The sequence below is a fragment of the Amphiura filiformis genome, chromosome 3 (genome assembly GCF_039555335.1).
Source record: "Amphiura filiformis chromosome 3, Afil_fr2py, whole genome shotgun sequence".
Taxonomy (NCBI): domain Eukaryota; kingdom Metazoa; phylum Echinodermata; class Ophiuroidea; order Amphilepidida; family Amphiuridae; genus Amphiura; species Amphiura filiformis.
The window spans coordinates 40,444,200-40,464,555 of record NC_092630.1 but is presented as its reverse complement, the minus strand read 5'-3'; the positions used below and the strand labels follow the sequence as shown (position 1 = coordinate 40,464,555).

Sequence of the window (20,356 nt, the reverse complement as noted above, 5' to 3'; positions counted from 1 at the left end):
CGGCACTACAGGCCCTCATTAGTTGTCATGGGCCCAAACTCAAAAAGGAAATTTTAATGTTAAACTGGTCCACATTTGTGACACTTTAATGGATTGATGTTGAGGTCAGCATGGAGTTCGTCCTGCTGACTTTGGTGACAAAATGTCATGGACCTGTAGGGTAGAGTATGGAGGGTCCGTACTCCGTAGTGATTTTCATGGGCTGTTGCATGGTTTGTGGTAGAACAGGAACCTATAGACGAATCCAACGAGCCAAGTCATGGTCAGGATTTGGTCGGCCATTATCGGGTCCCCACATGCACCAAACAGGCATTGTGAGTGCCCAATAGGGTGGATTAAACCCGCTTAAAATTTGATGTTAGATTCTTTTGTGTTGTAAACTTTCATCATTCTTTTGCCTACGTGTAACATGGGTGATAGAATGCAGTTTAAAATACCCTTCAAGGCCGCATCATTTCACATTTTAGATGAGATAGCTGGGTCCCCATCGCGGCTATGGCTGCCATTGAGGTGTAGGAATGCGTGAAATTGGATTCGTCTATACAGGAGCCCACCTTATTTCAAACACTGCCTTTCCCCTAGTAAAAAAATAAGGAAAACATGACAGACAAACATTCTTCTCAGTATTTACATGCCAATTTTTAGTGGGACTCCTCTCTGAATGGAACATAAGGTGGAGATTTAATACAAGCCTAGCACATCAAGTATCAAACCTGGGATTAAGGAAAGGGCTGTATGATATATCTGCCAGTATGAAAAAACATACATACTTTATACTGCAGGTCACAGAGTTTCATTTGAAAAAAACAAAAACACAACACTTTGTGCTTTGTTATTTTTCAATCAGTTGGCTCCTCAAGCGTATTTTGTTGCATTTCCCCATGCTTATGTGTTGGTTTTGTTGTTGTTGTTATTGGGTGTTTTTGTTCCTTTGTTTTGTTCCCCCCTTACAACTAAAAGGATAAACCCCACTCCTATTGTCCCCCTTAGCCTAATTGAATTTAAGGTTTACATTGGGAGTAAGAATGGTTTTGATGTCTCGAGACAACCAGGATGACCAGGCACAACGTGTTGCTGACCACTAACAGCCCCACATCATCGCATAAACCATTTAACAACAACACAGGGACTTTGCAGCTTCAAGAGTTCAATAGCTGTTTTTAGGGCATTGACAATGTGAAAAATATGAACATTTGAGGTCCAAGCAAAATGATTAAATTTTTCACAATACCCAAAAAATAACTGATTACCTTATTCATTACCATCAGTTTGTTTGATTCCCTCTGTATGATGATTATAACAAGGATGTAAGTTTTCCGGGGTATTTTTTATGGATTTCAGGGTTTTTTTATGGATCCGGATTTTTCTGGGAAAAAATTATTAAAAAACACACTATTTTTTACATTTCGAATTGAGCGATGATATTTCATTATAAAAAGAGCGACAATTTTTTTAGGGGGTGATACCCTCATAGCCTATTCACCGACCCCTATCGTTCTCTTATTAGATAGAGCGTTCGACTTTCTTGCTTTGCTCGTACCCTGTTATAATTTTTTTTAAACAAAATACAAGTTTTAACTTTATCTTTTATTTTCCCTTTTAAATATCAAATAGCAGACCTGCTAGCAACCAATTACAACACGCTTTGTTTGTTAGCGATAGCATAGGATACGCTCTGAGACTAGTATACCTGGTATTCAGTAGTACTAGTCTCAGGATACGCTTACGTATAAGTCATTATTGTACATAGTTCCATACCACATCACAAAATGATTATTAAATGATTGTGTACACATTTTTCCAAATATGTAAGTTTAATTGGGTCTCATCAGGGACCGGTCTCATGCATTGCATTATGTTCATGAGGCTATCAAAATTGGAATTATACATTGAGACTAAAGCTCAATCTGCTAAAGATATCAAAGTGTAATTTGAAGATTCCAAATTTATTAATTAATCCTATTTTAATATTTTGTTACTGATTGGTTTTTAATACTCAGAAATTCTGCATTTAATAAACGACCATTGTATTGTTCCAGATTGGTTCTTATAGTAGGAACTGCATTATTCAGGAATAGGATGGACAGAAAACTGTTCTGACCCAAAAGTGATTACACTTTTAAACTAATTTATACTAATTGGCATATATAAGGCACTTCAGTCATTTTAAGGGGACTCGATCTTTTGTGCATAATTATAGAGGGCCAGGGGATTCACTCTATCATTTAAAAAATTATTTGAAGTTAAAGAGCCCTAAGAATAAAAAACTGTAGTGTAATTCACGCCAGACACAATTTCTTTATATGACAAAAATTAATTTTTGTTTACAATCAATTTTAAATTTAGCCTGAATCGGTAAATATGGTACCTCTCGCCCTTTTTTAGGTCAAGGCTGTTTTTACCATTATGCAGCGAACCATTGTTGAAGCTATTTCACATACATGTACAAAACATTCTAGAGAAAGAATGAGGCCATATACTGTTTAAATATCTTTTGTTGATTTCGAATGATAATGTCATGAAGTCGTAAATTTTAAGGTCACATTCCTAAAACCAAAACAAAACATTGCGACGCTTGAGATATTTCCCGACTTACATAATTTCATCATCACATCAGTGTCTTTATTATTTGTTTGAAACCTTTCCCACACGTTCGTGCTCTTTATGTATAAAACGGCTAATCTATCTTTACAAAACGCGTCTTTTTTTCGTAAACAAAAGGCTAAAGATGGCATTATGAGATTTATCATTTATCATTACACTCCTCCACTCAACTGCCACCGTGGACGAGCAGTAAAGCGCTAGACGCGTAATCAAAGGAAGTTCCGAATCGCTGGTTCGAATCCCAACGAAGCCTGTGGAAACTTTATTTTTCTTCAAAATTCATGATCGCATTCCAAAATGAGTCACTTGTCGGTAAATCATGTATCATATCCTTAAGGGGCACATATAGCTGCTTATTGTTTACTGAAGCAAATTTCCTCATTTTTCGGCATTGTCTGCTGTTGCTTCAAGCGTGAATGAACGCAAAACTGATAAACAATCACTCTGATTGGCTGATCATGACAAGACGGTTGACCCATTGGTCATTTAGCATGTAGCAGGCGGAGAGTGCACTTGTCTCTTCTACAAAGGCTTTCAAGCATATTTTTTAAAATGTGCTTAATGTGAAAAGAACATTTAAAAAAATGTTCTTACATTTAAAAAAAATGTTCTTTTCTGTCACAAAATCATGCTTCACAATTCAGGTTAATGTACATTGCTGTTTACAAAGAGCAATCAAAATTATAATCTTTCAAAAATATGCACAATTTTGCATCCCTTTTTGAAAAGTTAAATAAGTTAAAATTGTAAATTTTGGAGTGCTGCATGCTGATTACCTTGTGATATAATGGTTAAATTCAAAGTCTAATTGTTACAGACTAACATTGGATTTTAATCTTTTACATAACACTACAATAACCTCATATATTTCATTTTAAATGGTTGAGGATACTAGACTGGAATGCTTCTATTTTTATTATCTGATTCTGATTGTGTATACATGTCAGAAATGAAATTGATTACAGACCAGTCAAACATTACCATAAATATGACTGCTAATTTCTAGGCTAATGTAATTAATTGTGAATAAATAACAACTAATTAATTGCTTTTTTTTTCAGATTTGTGTTCAGTTTTATTTGTAATAATATTTCTGCGTTAATGACTAATGATTGGCAGTCTGATAATGATTGTCTCCATGCATGCATGATGTGTGATATCAGATATCTTGGTAGAACCAAATTACAGTGAAATTTAATTTATATGATAAGCTTCATTGCAACTTGTCAGTTAGACATGTTTTATAGGTCAATCTGTTCATATATTCGGAACTTCAATTATGAAGTGAATTTAACATGGAAATAACCTGTAAAATATTTTTTGTACCAGTTAAGTTGCCTAGATTTCTAGAAGATGATTTTTCATCCCCATTCCCCCACCCTGTGCTGTAAAGAGGATTTTTATGATTTTCATACCCGAAATGCAATTAATGTGATAGTAAAAAAGTAAAATATTTTATATAAGTTTTTGTTGTTTTTGTGGGATTTTTTGTTTTGTTTTATTTTTGTTTTTATTACTTTACTTGTTTTGTATTAAAAAAGTATGAAATTATATTTTTTTATCACAGATATGCCTGCTACAATGCAGCCAGAAAAACTTTCAGCAATGTGAAATCCTCTATACAAGAAGAATGGGCACCATTAGATGACAATACAACAAATATATCTACTATTACTGTTCCTACCCAGGTAAGACTTAAAGCCATATTATAACATTTTCAAACAAAATAGATTAGCATTTCTTTGCCATAAAATGTTAGCTTTTACTGTCAGATATATCCCCTTTTATTTTTGAGCCGAATAACTACGGAAATTGGAATTTACTACCAGCGCACATGTCGCCAATACGTACCACTCCTTCGGTCATGTTATGGTACGACCCTTTGTTGTGTATATCACCATCCCGCACGCCGTGTACGTACTGTGTGTTATGAACATCGTGTATGCGTGGCGTTTTATTCAAAATCTCGGATTTTGACAAAACTACAGCACCCAGAGTCTTGATTTTTGCAAGGTATATGGGATGCGATTAAGCTAAATGAGTCTGATGTCGATCAAAATCATAATTCAGTTTTCAATTTCATTACATGAGCCATTCTCAGAGCTTTATTTTACTAAAATCCCCATCATAATTAGACTTATGGTTCCAGAGATCATGGTCATTTTAGTGTTGCTCAGTACAATAAAATACAAAGGAAGTTGAATACTATTGTTGCCTATATCTCAAAATCAATATTTCCGACGTCCGACTCATTTTGCTTAATCGCATCACATATTGGTTTTAATAAAGTACAATATAATTGTGTGAAAAAAGAATTTGAAAAATTCAGTGAGGGCGTCCTTCCTCAGCAAATGTTATAATATAGCTTAAAGACAGTGCTACATGCACATTTTTTAAAATTGTATGTTATTTTTGCAAGTAAGGATTAAAGCAACTTGACTAAAATTGAATAATGTCAAATTATTATTTAAATGGAAGCACTCTTGTTAGAACTGACTTGGATGTGCAGCCAGCAATAGTGTTAGAAAAGAAATCGGGTTCTTTCAATGAAAGATCGATGATCATTGAACAAAAAAGGCATTGGGTGAGAAGTTCCAAAAATGAAGTCTGGGCAGTCACTGAGACATTTTTTTGTGTGTGTATAAAAAAGTGAAAAGTTTGGTCCTATTTCTGGTATGAAAAGCCCTGAACTTTCCTTTGAAAAATGCTACCTTTGGTGCAAAGATTACTTTTGAGGAAGGAATTGCCCCCATTTACCCTTCCCCCCCCCTTATTTGTCGAAAATATATAAGGCACAATGTTGTGATTGCCGGAGACTTCCTTTAAAGTGACATTTTTCCTTGTATCGAAGTGAACTACACAGTGCAAACCGAAAGGTTTCCGTTATGGTGTTCAAATCTTGCTGTTATTGATCATGCATGATCGGTGCCCCCTCACCTTTATGCGCACGCTACTGTTACACTGGTCCACATTTTGTGACACTTTCTTGGACTTCATTCACATATCAACAGGTAAAACAAAATAGCAGGGAAGATTTATAAATATTGAATTCAGCATTGAGTCCATTATTCAACAACATTTCTGACTTTAGGTTTCTATTTTTCTACTGGCCTTCAGGGCAGTGAGATTATAAAGCTACTGACCCAACAATAAGTTTACTTGCCCAGCTTTTGCAATATTTTCTATTGCAAAATCAAACAACTGACAAGCAAGTAAATTCCATCTCCTGTTTAGGGAGATTTCTCTATGATCAAGCATCTCAATCACATTGTTCTTCACTGGTCTTCTTTTTAGCCAATTGGATTGGGGGCCTGCATAATTAACAAGAAAACACTCCATTTTGAATATTAGGGCCTATTTGTGTTCAGTCGCTTGATGTAATCAACACTTGTGTACACTAATTTACCATTCCCAAGGAGCAGCCATGAAATGTTCAGCATGGCATGTTCACAAATCCCATCTTTATTAATCGAGAAATACACACGGTTACACAAGCAGTGCACTATACAATTTGCCACTTGCAAAATCAGGGAAAATGTTTTTACTGTACAAAAGAATACCAACATTCATGTTTTGAAATTCCCGAGAATTTTTTTTCTTTTAGAATTTTGATTCGAGCCAGGTACACAAAGTTTTTTTAACAAGTTTCTTCATGTTTGTAATCTGTTTAAAAACATACCTGAAATAATGCAGTCATGAAATACCTACACTGGTTTTTTATCAAGCCAATTATACATGTTTTGCATGGGGGGGGGGAGATAATCTGACCAACCAATCCTACCTTCTGGAGAGTTTTTGTGGACAAGCAAATATACATTTTCTGGCCTTATTGCATAAAGTTTTACTTATTAATTTAGGAAAATTCACATTGGATGATACTCTAACAATGTCCAATTTATGTTTGATGAATTGATTGTACATGAAGGATAGATGCTACCCAGAGGTTGATTCAATGTAATCCCAGCATGCAGTATGTTATTATGTGCAATGTAATAAAGGAGCCATTTCAACACCATTTCATATTCAAATTTATGTACAAAATAAGAACCAGTAGTTTTGATGGAATATTCATCGCGACTTTTATGTTTTGAATTGATAATTGGGTACGGGTAATGTTTGTGGATACATTGCTATCAAGAAAGTTAAAAAGTCGTGTGTTTTTAAAACAATTTTAGATATTTTAAATGCTTGGGAAAAGAAGGTGGAACCAGCAAAGTTTTCTTGCACATGCATGCATGCAGACGCATAGCTTATCTTGTTGTATAACAACCTTGACCATGCACAGCAGGAGCCCAGCATGATGTTTTCTGAAAATAACCATGTGTTTTTCAAACATGCTGTCAGTGGCTGCAATGTATTCTGGGCTTACATTTAATCAACCTCTGGATGCTACCTCTTATTTGCTTAACTTATCAATATTTGATTTACTGTTTGCTGTAGTTGGTTAAAAAACTGATGTCTTGTGATGTTATGATTGTAGTGCTAACTGTAGTAACAGTTAACTGCGATTCAGTTAAAAGCTGGTTGTCAAGAGGCTTAGATGTTTGACAGAAAGATAGTATGTTGATAATATGGGTGTGCAAGAAGTAAAGTAATGAGGATTTAAAATGGAGTTTTCTTCCTGTGGAAGAATGTTTTTAGATCGTCGAAAGGAAAAGATGTTGGGGTGTGTATCCGTCAGTCATTGTGTCAAAGTGTGTCAGTCAGTGTGTGTCTGTCAGCAAGTATTAATGTACATGTAAGGCTTTTGGTTAAAATTTGGTGTCATAAGATTAAGAACAGTCCAAATAATTGGGTCATATACAGAGGTCAAAGGTCATTTGAGGTAAACTTGTAAAATAGCATTATGTACGACTTTTGGTTAAAAAGCTTTAAAATGAACAGTTTAAATCCTATTTCAACCATTATTATCAAACTTTTTTTTTTTTCTATTTGTGTATGATTTAAATTACCAGTACAATATATAAGGAAGAAAAAGACAATGCTTATTATAATTCAATTAAAACTGTCAAACTTTTTCAGAAAAATACAAATTTTGTTTATGAAACATTTGGCTTGTCCAGTGAACATAAACTTTTTTTAGTTGGGATAAAAATTAATTAACCTTCAAGCAGAGTGAACAGTATTGGCTTGGTCAGTCTTAAATTTATATTCAATTTTTGCCTAATTTTTGGTATCATCTGTCTCAGGTGTATCCGTTGGCGTAATTTGCATTATCATTACCTGATGAGGCATGGTGCACAACAGCTGGTGCTAGACTTTGCCAAGTCTCTGGGATTTACTGTATCATGCTTGGTTAAACTTATATCAGCTATTGCTCACTGTAGACTGGCCCAGACCTGACAGTATCCCTATTAGTAATTGAAATAGTGTAATTCATGTTATTAGCTATGTCATAAAATCTAATGATTACAGTTATATTAATTGTGATAATTTACTTCTGCACTTTTGATTTTGTCAGAAAAAAAAAACAGACATGAAAAGTTCGATAGAACTGTATCAACAATTCATCATGCATTTCAGAATACTGTTACAATTAGTGAGTGAAAAATGATTTTACTCTGTTAGAGTCTAAGTTAAATTTTTATACATTGAGTTAATTTTATCAATTTACTAGAGAACCTGCAGCTGCGAGGGCACCCCAGCTGTACGTGAGAGCACCACCAGCATGGTAGCGATACAGTTTGACTCCCAATGACCCCATATAACATCTGACCCTAGATGTCCTTCGCTTGATGACCTTTGATGACCTCAGCCTGATTGAACAAAGTTTGAAATTTGTCCCCCTCCATAATGACCTTTGACCTCGGTTGACCTCAATTTTATTTCGTGCATATATTGACCTTGTATCAAGTATTCCACCACCAAGTTTGAGCCCGATCGGACAAAGTTTGAAATTTGACCCCCTCCGTAATGACCTTTGACCTCCGTTGACCTTAATGATATTTCGTGCATATATTCCCCTTGTGGCAACGATTGCACCCACCAAGTTTGAGCCCGATCGGACAAAATTTGAAATTTGACCCCTCGGTAATGACCTTTGACCTCGGTTGACCTCAATTTTATTTCAGGCATATATTCCCTTTGTATCAAGGATTCCACCCACCAAATTTGAGCCCGATCGGACAAAGTTTGAAATTTGACCCCTCCGTAATGACCTTTGACCTCGGTTGACCTCAATTTTATTTTGGGCATATATTCCCTACGTATCAAGGATCCCACCCACCAAGTTTGGGCCCGATCGGACAAAGTTTGAAATCCATGACCTTTGACCTTGACCTCCGATGACCTTTAAAACTACCCGATAAACAGCGCACGCCCGGTACCCATCTATGTCTGAAATATCGGAACGATGCGTCGAAGCGCGGCGAAACGCCTAGCCGGACAGACAGACACACAGAGCTCATTATTTTATTAGTATAGATAATTGGGTGTCTATATTATAATTATAGACAGCAAAGTGAAAAACAAAACAAATCAAGATCAAAAATATATACACACATGCACACAGAAAAAACTACTTGCAGTCATGTAGTGTGTAGATCCATGTGTGATTTAAATTGATTCTACAAAGGTACCGTCTTTTATTTCAAAATCTATATACCTGATACCAAACTCATACATGAAAAGATGCAGAATTAAAAAGAAAAAGGTTACTGAGAAAGAGCTTCAAGTAGCTTCAAATAATGATGTATTTAGTATAATTTTGCATACAGAAATCATCTCACCATTTATTGTACTTATGCACTTAATGTAGAGTCCGAAGTTTTACGGAAAACGGAAGAAAATCACGGAATCGGAGGTACAACACATTAAATTACATTTTTGTATGATGTGACAAAAATTGTTAAAAGATAAGGGAGAAATAAATGTTACTTAGCATGAGTGAGTTGTGTATGTCAATTTTTATGATAAAAATACTGTTTAATAATACCGCAATAAAGGTATATTACCAAGGCATGAACCCCTTATATCCCTCCAAACACCGTAACAGTCGGCCTATTATCGTGAGAATATTCCAATCAGAGCATTTTGATTGTGATATTGAACACTTTATTGTGGCATTAATATCATTGTTTAAACATTTTAAGCTTTATTCATGACACGGATTTACAAATTTTACAACACGGATTACAACACGGAAAATGGATTTTAGAAAACGGTAAACTTCGGACTCTAACTTAATGTTATTTAACATGTGCTGAATGTAGCAAAATCAGAAGCAATTGAAATGCTTATTTAAGGTTTCATATTTCAGTTTTTGGCCGAACTGAAGAGTTTGAATTTCTGTTAAGCTATCATGTTTAACCCAAGTTGAATCATCAATGAGGCATGCTATATTAAATTCAAAATATCATTGTGTGTGCATAGGCCGTATACAAATGAAAGATCGCCACTGTCATGTATAGAGCAGGTGAAGATATGGTTAATATTACTAACACCAATAACACTTAAATTTGGCTATTACAGTTGAAATCCGTACACTTCCTATGGAAGACAAGACCTTAATCTTCCACCAGAGGATGCTTTTAAGTACTACCCAACACCCCATTGGGTCAACTATTATAGCAGTGTGAGTAAACATGACGCCACTGCTCTACTGCATAGAAGTGCATGGTTAACTTTCAATTTGGACAGAATATGTACAATAAAAACACTGTCAATATGCTGGTTGTTATCCACAGAAGGAGTAAGTTATCCTTTATACAGACATCACTTTTGTTCAAATAACGACCAATAGCTGTGACACACACACAATTTTAAAACAACATCTTTTGCACAGAATTTAATGGAATTTGAAAAGTTAAGTGGCAGTTGAAACTCAGGTGATAACACTTTTACAGTGCATAATGGAAATACTTAAGTATTTAAAAATCATCCTCTGATCTTCCACACAGGGAGTGTGAATTTCAAATGGGGTTACCTGAATGGGTGACTCCGTTAAATTCCCAGTTCAAATTTAACTTAAGAAATAATTTCAGTTGGAAACGTAAAATTATTTTTACCATGCTCTTTTTTTTTGTATATTTGGGGAGGGCGGGTTAGTGTAGTGGTCTTCTCAGACACTTCTCACCACTGTGGCCCTTGTTCAATTCCCTGCGGTGCCACATGTGAGTTTGGTTGCCGACCCATGCTCGCCCTCACAGGTTTTTCTCTGGGTGCTCCGGTTTTCCTCCTGTATCTAAAATCGGACCTCTTTCCATATCCCTGTCCCGTCATATCCGGATGGCATCCCTTTAATTTAGTAGCCTCCGAGCACTACTGGACGTGGCCTGGCTTCGGCCGAATGTTATAAATAAATAAATATATATGTATATTTGATAATTCTCTCACATGCAATTCTCAATCTTTTTACATGTTTCAAAATAATGTACCTACTTTTTGTTTGTTTTCTTTTACTTGCAGAGCACAGAAGAACATTTCTTGGATAGTAAACAAGAAGCAGAGGTGTTCTTTGGGGTTTTGGACACAGTATTTCTAATTTCCTATGCAGTGGGTCTTTATGTTTGTGGGGCTATAGGGGATAGGTAAGTTTTCTTTGCTATCATATGATGTGGAGCCAATCAATAGACTAGAAAGAGCAGCCTCTGTCATGTTAAAGGGAGCAGTCACGCACCTTGCACAGGTCCTGCGAGCACATCAGCCACACCAAATTGCATTCTAAATCCGAGGAATATCCTGATGATATCAAATAATTAAAAATTTTTGACATTTGTGATTTAATACAAATTTTATGGCAAATAATTAAAATTTGGCATTTTTAACATTTAACAGTCCTCGAAGTAACCTTAAAAAATGCAATGATATGTATTTAAAGTGTATGTAGCTGGGATGAAAAGCCAACCATCAACTGAAAATGTTGACCTTTTGTATTGAAGATATACATTTTACCCCAAAAGACCTTAAATTTGTTGGTGTTTTGGGAAAAAAAGATTTGCCATAAAACTTTTATTATATAATAAAATTATTTGAAAGCAGACGGACATTCTTCGTATTTAAAATGCAATTTGGTGTGTCTGATGCACTCTCGGGTCTTGCAAAAATATGTGAAAATGTCGCTATCCAAACCCTTAGGGCAAAAAAGTTTTAAGCCTCAAAACTTGCAAAGATGTTAAAGTCAATGCAGAATGCAATCCCTTTCAAACCAGGCTTTGCCATTTGAGGAGAGCTAGAGCGATTGCTCCCCATCACTCCCTGAAATAAAGCTGAGGAGAGCTTTTTATTGCTCGCCTACCTTTGGTGTAACAATAATAAACTCATATACAGTAACAGTACAGTAAAAATGCTCTTCTAGTGCTCTCCTGTAGCACTCAAGGAGAGTGATTAAAAGCTCCCCTGCAAATTTCAAACGGCAAAGCTTCCAAACTCAGTCAAAATAAGCTAGAGGCGATTGAAACTTCCAACAGTTACGTTCTTAATTCTTGTACACATAATGAAATGTTTAATTGCAAGTGTAAATCACATTATTCTTCCAACAAATAGGAAAATGACATGCACAACAGCTTTGTGATAAAGAATTGTTTTGCTTCATATATGGGACTTCTGAAGATGGATCTTTATCTAGCCCTGCGGTTCATGTTGCATAAAATATATTGTATATATGAAGCTAATGAATCTATATTTTTTACATTTTTAAATTACATGTAGAGAAAAAATGCAAAAACAAAACAACTAAATGTATTGTAAGGAGTCATATCAATGTGAACTATATAAATGCCTCAAATGAAGTACAGGTGAAATTGTTCAAGGAAAATATGGCATGTACTAAGCCACTACCTAAAAACCTGAGACGAATATACCTACAGGGTAGGAAGCGAGCCTATTTGTGTGTACTTTAGATGCTGCTACATGTATGTGTGTTCCATCTCTATTATGGCATCTATTTGGAATCACCAATCCACTTTATTGGCCTGTAAACAAATAGATCATTGTCATCATCATCATCATCAGTCGGCTGCGGAGCAGGCGACTACAAGCTTTCTCCAACTAATGCGATCTTGGGCAAGCGAAACAATTTTGTTTGGCTGCAGCATCCCTTCAGTATCTCCCAGGAGGTGCTGGACATACTGTAAGTACAGTGTGCTTGCGGCCGTCCCGGTTTCCTCTTCCCATGTGGTGGAATATAAAGCGCATATAAAGATCATTGTAGGTTGATTAAACTACATCACCAAATCATTTAACATGGCCAAAAAATAAAACATTGTGAAAAATTGACAATTTTCATGCAAAAAAGTGGAAATTTTGTTAAAATCTGCTAAAATCGCCCAAAAATGCTCATTTTGTGTCTCAATTCAGAAAAGTATGGTGAACTTTTGAGATTTTAAAATGCATACACGACCTTGTTTAAATGTGTCGACTCCAGGTTTGTATCAATTTAAAAATCTCTAAAGTATACCACATTTTTCTGAATTGAGACAAAAGGCTAATTTTTGCCATAACATACATGGCTCACACAAAAGTCTTGCTTCCGATCCCTGTAGGTATATTCGTCTCAGCTAAAAACAACAACAGAAAAAACACCTAGTATGTATCTATGAATTCAAAGAGTGTTCATTCTGGTTTCTCTATATCTGTTTTTTTTTATATTTCAGGTTCAATCTAAGAAATGTGCTTGCTCTTGGAATGTGTCTTTCAGCATTATCAGTAAGTATCACAAAAGTCACTCAATAATTGTGACACAATATTAACCTACTTCCATTGATGTAGATGAAGAAAGTAAATTAAAAATTTTGGTCAGTGCATTTCATGTGACAAGCGACATTTGCAAGGGAATTGAAAGTTTTTTCAACTCACAACAAAAGGGACCCGTTTTGCAAAAGCAATGGGAATCGATCTAGCTTGACGCTTTGGAAATGGTAATAACACAATGCATGTGTGCTGTTCACTTTTTTGCTGAGTATAAATTCTGCTTTATTGACTGGTTGCTATGTAATCATGTAAAAATAAGTATAAAGTAAAGTATAAAGGACAACATTCTGTTGCATTTTCATAGAGCATGATTATCCTGGGATGACATTATAAAATTGTACAATCCATTATGACTTTTTTGTACTAATGTAATATTATTTTAAAGTATAAGTAGGAGAAGCTACAGCCAATATCATGTGATAATGATGGCAAAGCTTAATATTATTAGTATCATTAAAGCATACATTTATAGCTGATATTGGTTTTAATGAAACTGTCATCTACTGCTGATATTGGTACTAATTATATATGGATAGAAATAGATACCTGCTGCTGATATATTTAGTGATGATGTAGATATCTTATGATGATATTATTATCAATGAAGGAGTCATCTACTTCTGATATTGGTGTTGATGAAGTATGCATCTACTATTAATATTGTCATCAATGAAGTAGGCATCTACTGCTGATACTGGTGTGGATGATGCACACATCTACTGCTGCCGTTACTGGCGGTGATGAAGGTTTTTTTGCATCTACTGCGAATATTGTTATCATCGAAGGAGTCATCTACTGCTGATATTGGGGTTGACGAAGTAGACTTCTACTGCTGGTATTGGTGTTGATGAAGTAGGCATACTGCTGATGTTATTATCAATGAAGGAGTCATCTACTGCTGATATTGGTGTTGATGAAGTATATTGTTACCAATAAGGTAAGCATCTACTGCTTATACTGGTGTTGATGACGTATGCATCTACTGCTGATATTGATACTAGGGTTGATGAAGTTGGCATTTACTGCTGATATTGGTGTTAACAAAATAGCTACTGCTGAAACTGGTGTTGATGAAATATGGCATCGATGAAGTAGGCATCTACTGCTGATATTGGGGTTGATAAGTAGGCACCTACTTCTGATATTGTTTATCAATGAAGGTGTCATCTACTGATGATATTGGTGTTGATGACATAGGCATCTACTGCTGATATTGGTGTTGATGAAGTTGGCATCTACTGCTGATATTGTTATCAGTGAAGGAGTAATTTACTGCTGATATCGCTGTTGATAAAGTAGGCACCTACTTCTGATATTGTTTATCAATGAAGGTGTCATCTACTGATGATATTGGTGTTGATGACATAGGCATCTACTGCTGATACTAGTGTTGATGAAGTTGGCATCTACTGCTGATATTGTTATCAGTGAAGGAGTAATTTACTGCTGATATCGCTGTTGATAAAAGTAGCGATCTACTGTTGATACTGCATCTACTGCTGATACTGGTGTTGATGAAGTAGGCATCTACTGCTGATATTGATATAAAATTGGACGGATTGAGTGTGATACCTGAATTTATCGGTCGAGCTAGAGTTTTCAAATATCATACGAGACGAAGTCGAGCGTGATATTTGAAAACTCTAGCGAGACTGATAAATTCAGGTATCATACGAAATTATCCGTCCAAATTTATCATTATTATGTCTTCAGGATCTTTTTTTGGTCAAAAACATGATTTTTGGTCAAAAGTGTGTTTTTTGGTCAAAAATGTGATTTTTGGTCATAGCTTGTCACATTTTCAAACAAAAAAATCACACCAAAAGAGACTTTTACACATAAAGTATAAGAACTATGCACTCTATTTTTGGTCAAAAATGTATTTCTTGGTCAAAAATGTGATTTTTGGTCAAAAATGTGTTTTTTTGGTCAAAAGTGTGTTTTTTGGTCAAAAATGTGATTTTTGGTCATAGCTTGTCACATTTTTTAATGTATAAGAACTATGCACTCTATGAAGTGGCTACAGATATGAAAAAACCCTGTAGCTCCAGGTGACCGATACACAAATTTATCGGACAGCCAGGTTATGTACAAAGGTATATGATGCAAGATTCTGAAGACATAATAATGATGTTGATGAGGTAGGCATCTACTGCTGGTACTGGTGGAAGAAGTAGCATCTACTGCTGATACCGGATGATGATGAAGTAGGCATCTGCTTATATTGGTGTTAAGGAAGTAGGCATCTACTGCTGATATTGCTATTGATGAAGTAGCTATTGCTGGTACTGGTGTTGATGAAGTAGGCATCTACTGCTGTTACTGATGTCAATGAGGTTGGTTGGCATCTGCTGCTGATATTTGCATTGATGAAGAATAGACATCTACTGCTGATGTTGATGATGTAACTACTGCTGAAACTGGTGTTGATGAAGTAGGTGTCTACTGCTGATATTGATACTAGGGTTGATGAAGTTGGCATTTACTGCTGATATTGGTGTTGACAAAATAGCTACTGCTGAAACTGGTGTTGATGAAGTATGGCATCGATGAAGTAGGCATCTACTGCTGATATTGGTGTTGATGAAGTAGGCACCTACTTCTGATATTGTTTATCAATGAAGGTGTCATCTACTGATGATATTGGTGTTGATGACATAGGCATCTACTGCTGATACTAGTGTTGATGAAGTTGGCATCTACTGCTGATATTGTTATCAGTGAAGGAGTAATTTACTGCTGATATCGCTGTTGATAAAGTAGGCATCTACTGCTGATACTGCACCTACTGCTGATACTGGTGTTGATGAAGTAGGCATCTACTGCTGATATTGATGTTGATGAGGTAGGCATCTACTGCTGGTACTGGTGGAAGAAGTAGCATCTACTGCTGATACCGGATGATGATGAAGTAGGCATCTGCTTATATTGGTGTTAACGAAGTAGGCATCTACTGCTGATATTGCTATTGATGAAGTAGCTACTGCTGGTGCTGGTGTTGATGAAGTAGGCATCTACTGCTGATACTGATGTCAATGAGGTTGGTTGGCATCTGCTGCTGATATTTGTGTTGATGAAGAATAGGCATCTACTGCTGATGTTGATGATGTAGCTACTGCTGATACTGGTATTGATGAAGTAGGTGTCTACTGCTGATATTGATGTTGATGAGGCAGGCATCTACTGCTGGTACTGATGGATGAAGTAGCATCTACTGCTGATACCGGATGGTGATGAAGCAGTCATCTGCTTATATTGGTGTTAACAAAGTAGGCATCTACTGCTGATATTGCTATTGATGAAGTAGCTATTGCTGGTACTGGTGTTGATGAAGTAGGCATCTACTGCTGATATTGCTATTGATGAAATAGCTACTGCTGGTACTGGTGTTGATGAAGTAGGCATCTACTGCTGATACTGATGTCAATGAGGTTGGTTGGCATCTGCTGCTGATATTTGTGTTGATGAAGAATAGACATCTACTGCTGATGTTGATGATGTAGCTACTGCTGATACTGGTGTTGATGAAGTAGGCATCTACTGCTGATATTGATGTTGATAAAGTTGCTACTGCAAGTACTTAAATACTCATCTTATGTTACAGCCGGTCATGACAGCAGGAAATGTTGTCTTCTTCAAGACTGAAATCATCAAGAGGTGGCTGTTTTTTCAAAGGACTAAAAACAATTATGCAAATGATATTAGATGCTTTGTCAGGCGTACACTAGCTTTTTATTTGAAATATATGTGATGTCTAAGCTTCATGCATCATGTTTTGACCATTGATATTGCTTTGTTTTACAGATTTTCATGTTTGGAACCCTGAGTGCATGGGTCAATGTATACAGTAGAACCTATTACATATTATTCTGGATATTAAATGGATTATTACAAGGTACTGGTTTACCAGCTGTCGTTGCCATATTGGGTAATTGGTTTGGGCCCAATAGGTAAGTCCAATAATCTCTGTACTATTCTCAATCAAGACTGGCTCTTAACATGTGTCAAAATTGTAGGGATGAGTACCTTTGCCTCTGGACAGAATAAAACCAAATGATTTTATTTGACTTGCAGAGAAGTCACATGAAAGCAGGTCCAGGTATTCACATAAAAATACTAACCTTTATTACTTTTGTTCTCTTGATTTTGAATAATAGGCAACATTACTTATAGTCCAAGTTTGACAATGTATTTTAAGTAAAATACTTAAACATGCAAAAGATTTATATTTTGCCAATTTGTAGCATATGTGCAGACTACCCATGTAAATTCACTAGCAAACAAAAATCTTACATATGAAATTAGGGCTGTCAACTTTTTGGGAGTATTTGAGCCAGGGTGCTCGAGAATCAAAGTGGGGGCAGGGGGGTAGAGACGACTGTTTATTTTGACGATGCGTGACATTGTGTGCGATTTTACAACCTTAGCGTGACATTTAATACCTTGGTATGAGATTTTACTACCTTGGCATGAGAGCGTGAGAAAGTGCCCCAATGCATGACTTTTGCACTCAATGTGCGACAGCTGATAGCCCTGATGAAATAAATAAATAAATGAGATAAAAATACAAAATAAAAGCGATAAACATAAAGTAAAAGTGTTGGGTAATTTATTCAAGCCCTGTATTGCTTACCTGGACTGAGTTATACTGAATTGTTTAAAAGACTTACCAAGAAGCGCACTCCAGTATTGCACTTTGCTCACGAGGTGCTTTCAAATGATGTAAGTTGCTGTTTTTTTAATAATTATTTTGATAATTTTGATATCCTTTTGCTTTTTTTTATGTTTTCCTTCACTAGTCGAGGGTTAGTGTTTGGTTTATGGAGTGCTTGCCAGTCTGTAGGCAACATAATGGGAGCTTGCTTGGCTGCTTTAGTAGTTGAGCAAGGATATGAGGTATGTAGTAAATGTAAATGTATAATAGTGAAATGAAAAATTATAGATAATGGTTGTATTTGCTCTCTTCCATAGCTAGTCAGTTTGTGTTATGTGTAATCGGTTGTGTTAATTAATAATTTTTTTTCAGTGCCCCCAGTGTCAATTGCTAACTTTACCAGAGGTTATTACACTATTATACTTCACATGTTTGATAAATCAACCCTTTTCCCAATCGCTTGTTACATTTCTTATTTAATTGTTTACTTTTCTCACTCCTTCAAAACTTGTTCTTACATTTAAACATCAAAATTTGTTCCTTGCCATTTCCCATTTTTCTTTAACTCTCTCCACACGGGTGTCAACTGCAGATGACAAATTCAAAAAAAAATTCAAAAATTTCAGAATTGTAATTTTTCATTACCATATTTGGAATCAGCATGAAAAATGCATTAAATGAGTACAAACAAGCCTAGTATTGGTTCAGTGGTTCTTTAGATAGCTCTTGATATTTGGAGAAAATATCTCCAACTTGGACTTTTTATGTTGAAGCCTATAGCTAGCATGCAGAGCATTAAACAGTCTTCATCATGGCACTTTTCCTTTCTGTATGACATTCTTTGTCAACCATAAAATGACAGCACTGCATATACATATTATTTCTTTTCAGTATGCATTTTTAGTTACCTCATCTCTGCTTTTCATTGGAGGAGTAGTGGTTATTTTATTTCTTGTGCCAACACCAGAAGATGTTGGTAAGTGTATGTGTAACTAACTCCATTTCTCAAAAAATGTATGTTTTGCTCTTTTGTCATGGTGGGGCAGGACTTGTATTCAATTCTTTTATTCAAAAATTGGATAGACAAATATTTCACGACAAATTTGTTCAATATTATTGGTTCTTTTCTACATGGGGGCAAGCCCTCGCTGTCAAATCCTTGCTGATATGGGAAAAGTAATGTAGTACATGACACACACTAATGAGGGATAAACTCTATTTTAACAGCAACCTAACAGATTAGTCATCCAGTAAATAACATATAAGGTAAAGTTAAATCGAATTCTGGAAATAAAATAAATTTGCAACTTACATGTGACAGTTGTGTCCGGTAACTCCGAACTTCATCAGGCATCACAACGGAACACTTCATTAAGCCAGAGGAGGTTGTGATCCTCGATAAAGAAGAAAAAGGGTTCGAGCGTGGTGTCAGGGAAGCCATTTGGGAGAGAGTGGAGCAGCCAGCCATTAACAAAAAAGGGGGACTCTGCTCTCAACTGCCGCACGCCTGGGACCAAGCTTTGCAAAATCTTCCCTGTCGTTTGTCACGTGACCAATCAGATGCCTGATGAAGTTCGGAGTTACCGGACGCAACTGTCGCATGTAAATTGCAAATATTATTTCCCGAATTCGATTTAACTTTACCTTATATATTTGTCTTGCATAACTGATGCACCAATAATTTACTATTACAGATGTACCTTTGAGTATTGATGGTGGTAGTATTATTGAACAAGAAGAATTAAAAGAAAGAACAGGTAAGCGTTGAATATCTTGAATTTTCAAGTGACATTTTTCTGAATGGGATCTCTACATATTAAAGACACAGGTAATGATATCTGGTAGCTATAGATAGTAGCCCCCACTTCACCCAATATGCAGATTTAGGCATCAGGTGACCCGGAAGTTGTGTGCTTTTTTATTAGCCACTTGGATATACATTTTTGCTTTTAGAATCCAAATCACTGGAGCAATTTAACTCAAAACTTGGAATAATAATGTTTGTGTATTATGGGCCTCTAGGTGAGGTAGAAAACACAATGTGTTATCAATCAGACCACAATCCGGTCATGCACCTTTAATCATTTTAATGCTATATAGCTTCAAAACAGAAAAATAATTCCATATAATGTTATGTTATCAAAGCTCAGAGGAAATGGGAGATAAAATCCAGAAGCCACAACCCTGGCGAAAAGTTTTGCCACACCAGAGCGTTAATTGGCCAACATCTTTCCCCGCTCCCCTATTGCAATGTTGATTTGGACAAAATCGTCATCATTTCTACATTACAAGTCTCCCAACATTGAAAAATGGGGGGTGGGGAAGGGGCGAGTGAAAGCTGAATGTGTATTTGCAACTATTATAGAAAATATTGCGGAACTATCACATATTCAGCTCCAATTGCATGGT

General features: G+C 35.9%; 1 protein-coding gene across 2 annotated transcripts in view; it reads left to right on the top strand.

Annotated features, from left to right (window-relative positions):
* Nucleotides 1-20,356, top strand: part of LOC140148505 (sugar phosphate exchanger 3-like) — a 31,617-nt gene that overhangs the window by 777 nt on the left and 10,484 nt on the right. For both annotated transcript variants that reach the window (XM_072170491.1, XM_072170490.1), the window contains exons 2-8: nucleotides 4,172-4,292; nucleotides 11,011-11,132; nucleotides 13,197-13,248; nucleotides 17,098-17,243; nucleotides 18,093-18,189; nucleotides 18,839-18,923; nucleotides 19,642-19,704. In XM_072170491.1, the coding sequence (XP_072026592.1) occupies nucleotides 4,172-4,292; nucleotides 11,011-11,132; nucleotides 13,197-13,248; nucleotides 17,098-17,243; nucleotides 18,093-18,189; nucleotides 18,839-18,923; nucleotides 19,642-19,704 (686 nt within the window). The remainder of the gene's footprint in view (nucleotides 1-4,171; nucleotides 4,293-11,010; nucleotides 11,133-13,196; nucleotides 13,249-17,097; nucleotides 17,244-18,092; nucleotides 18,190-18,838; nucleotides 18,924-19,641; nucleotides 19,705-20,356) is intronic.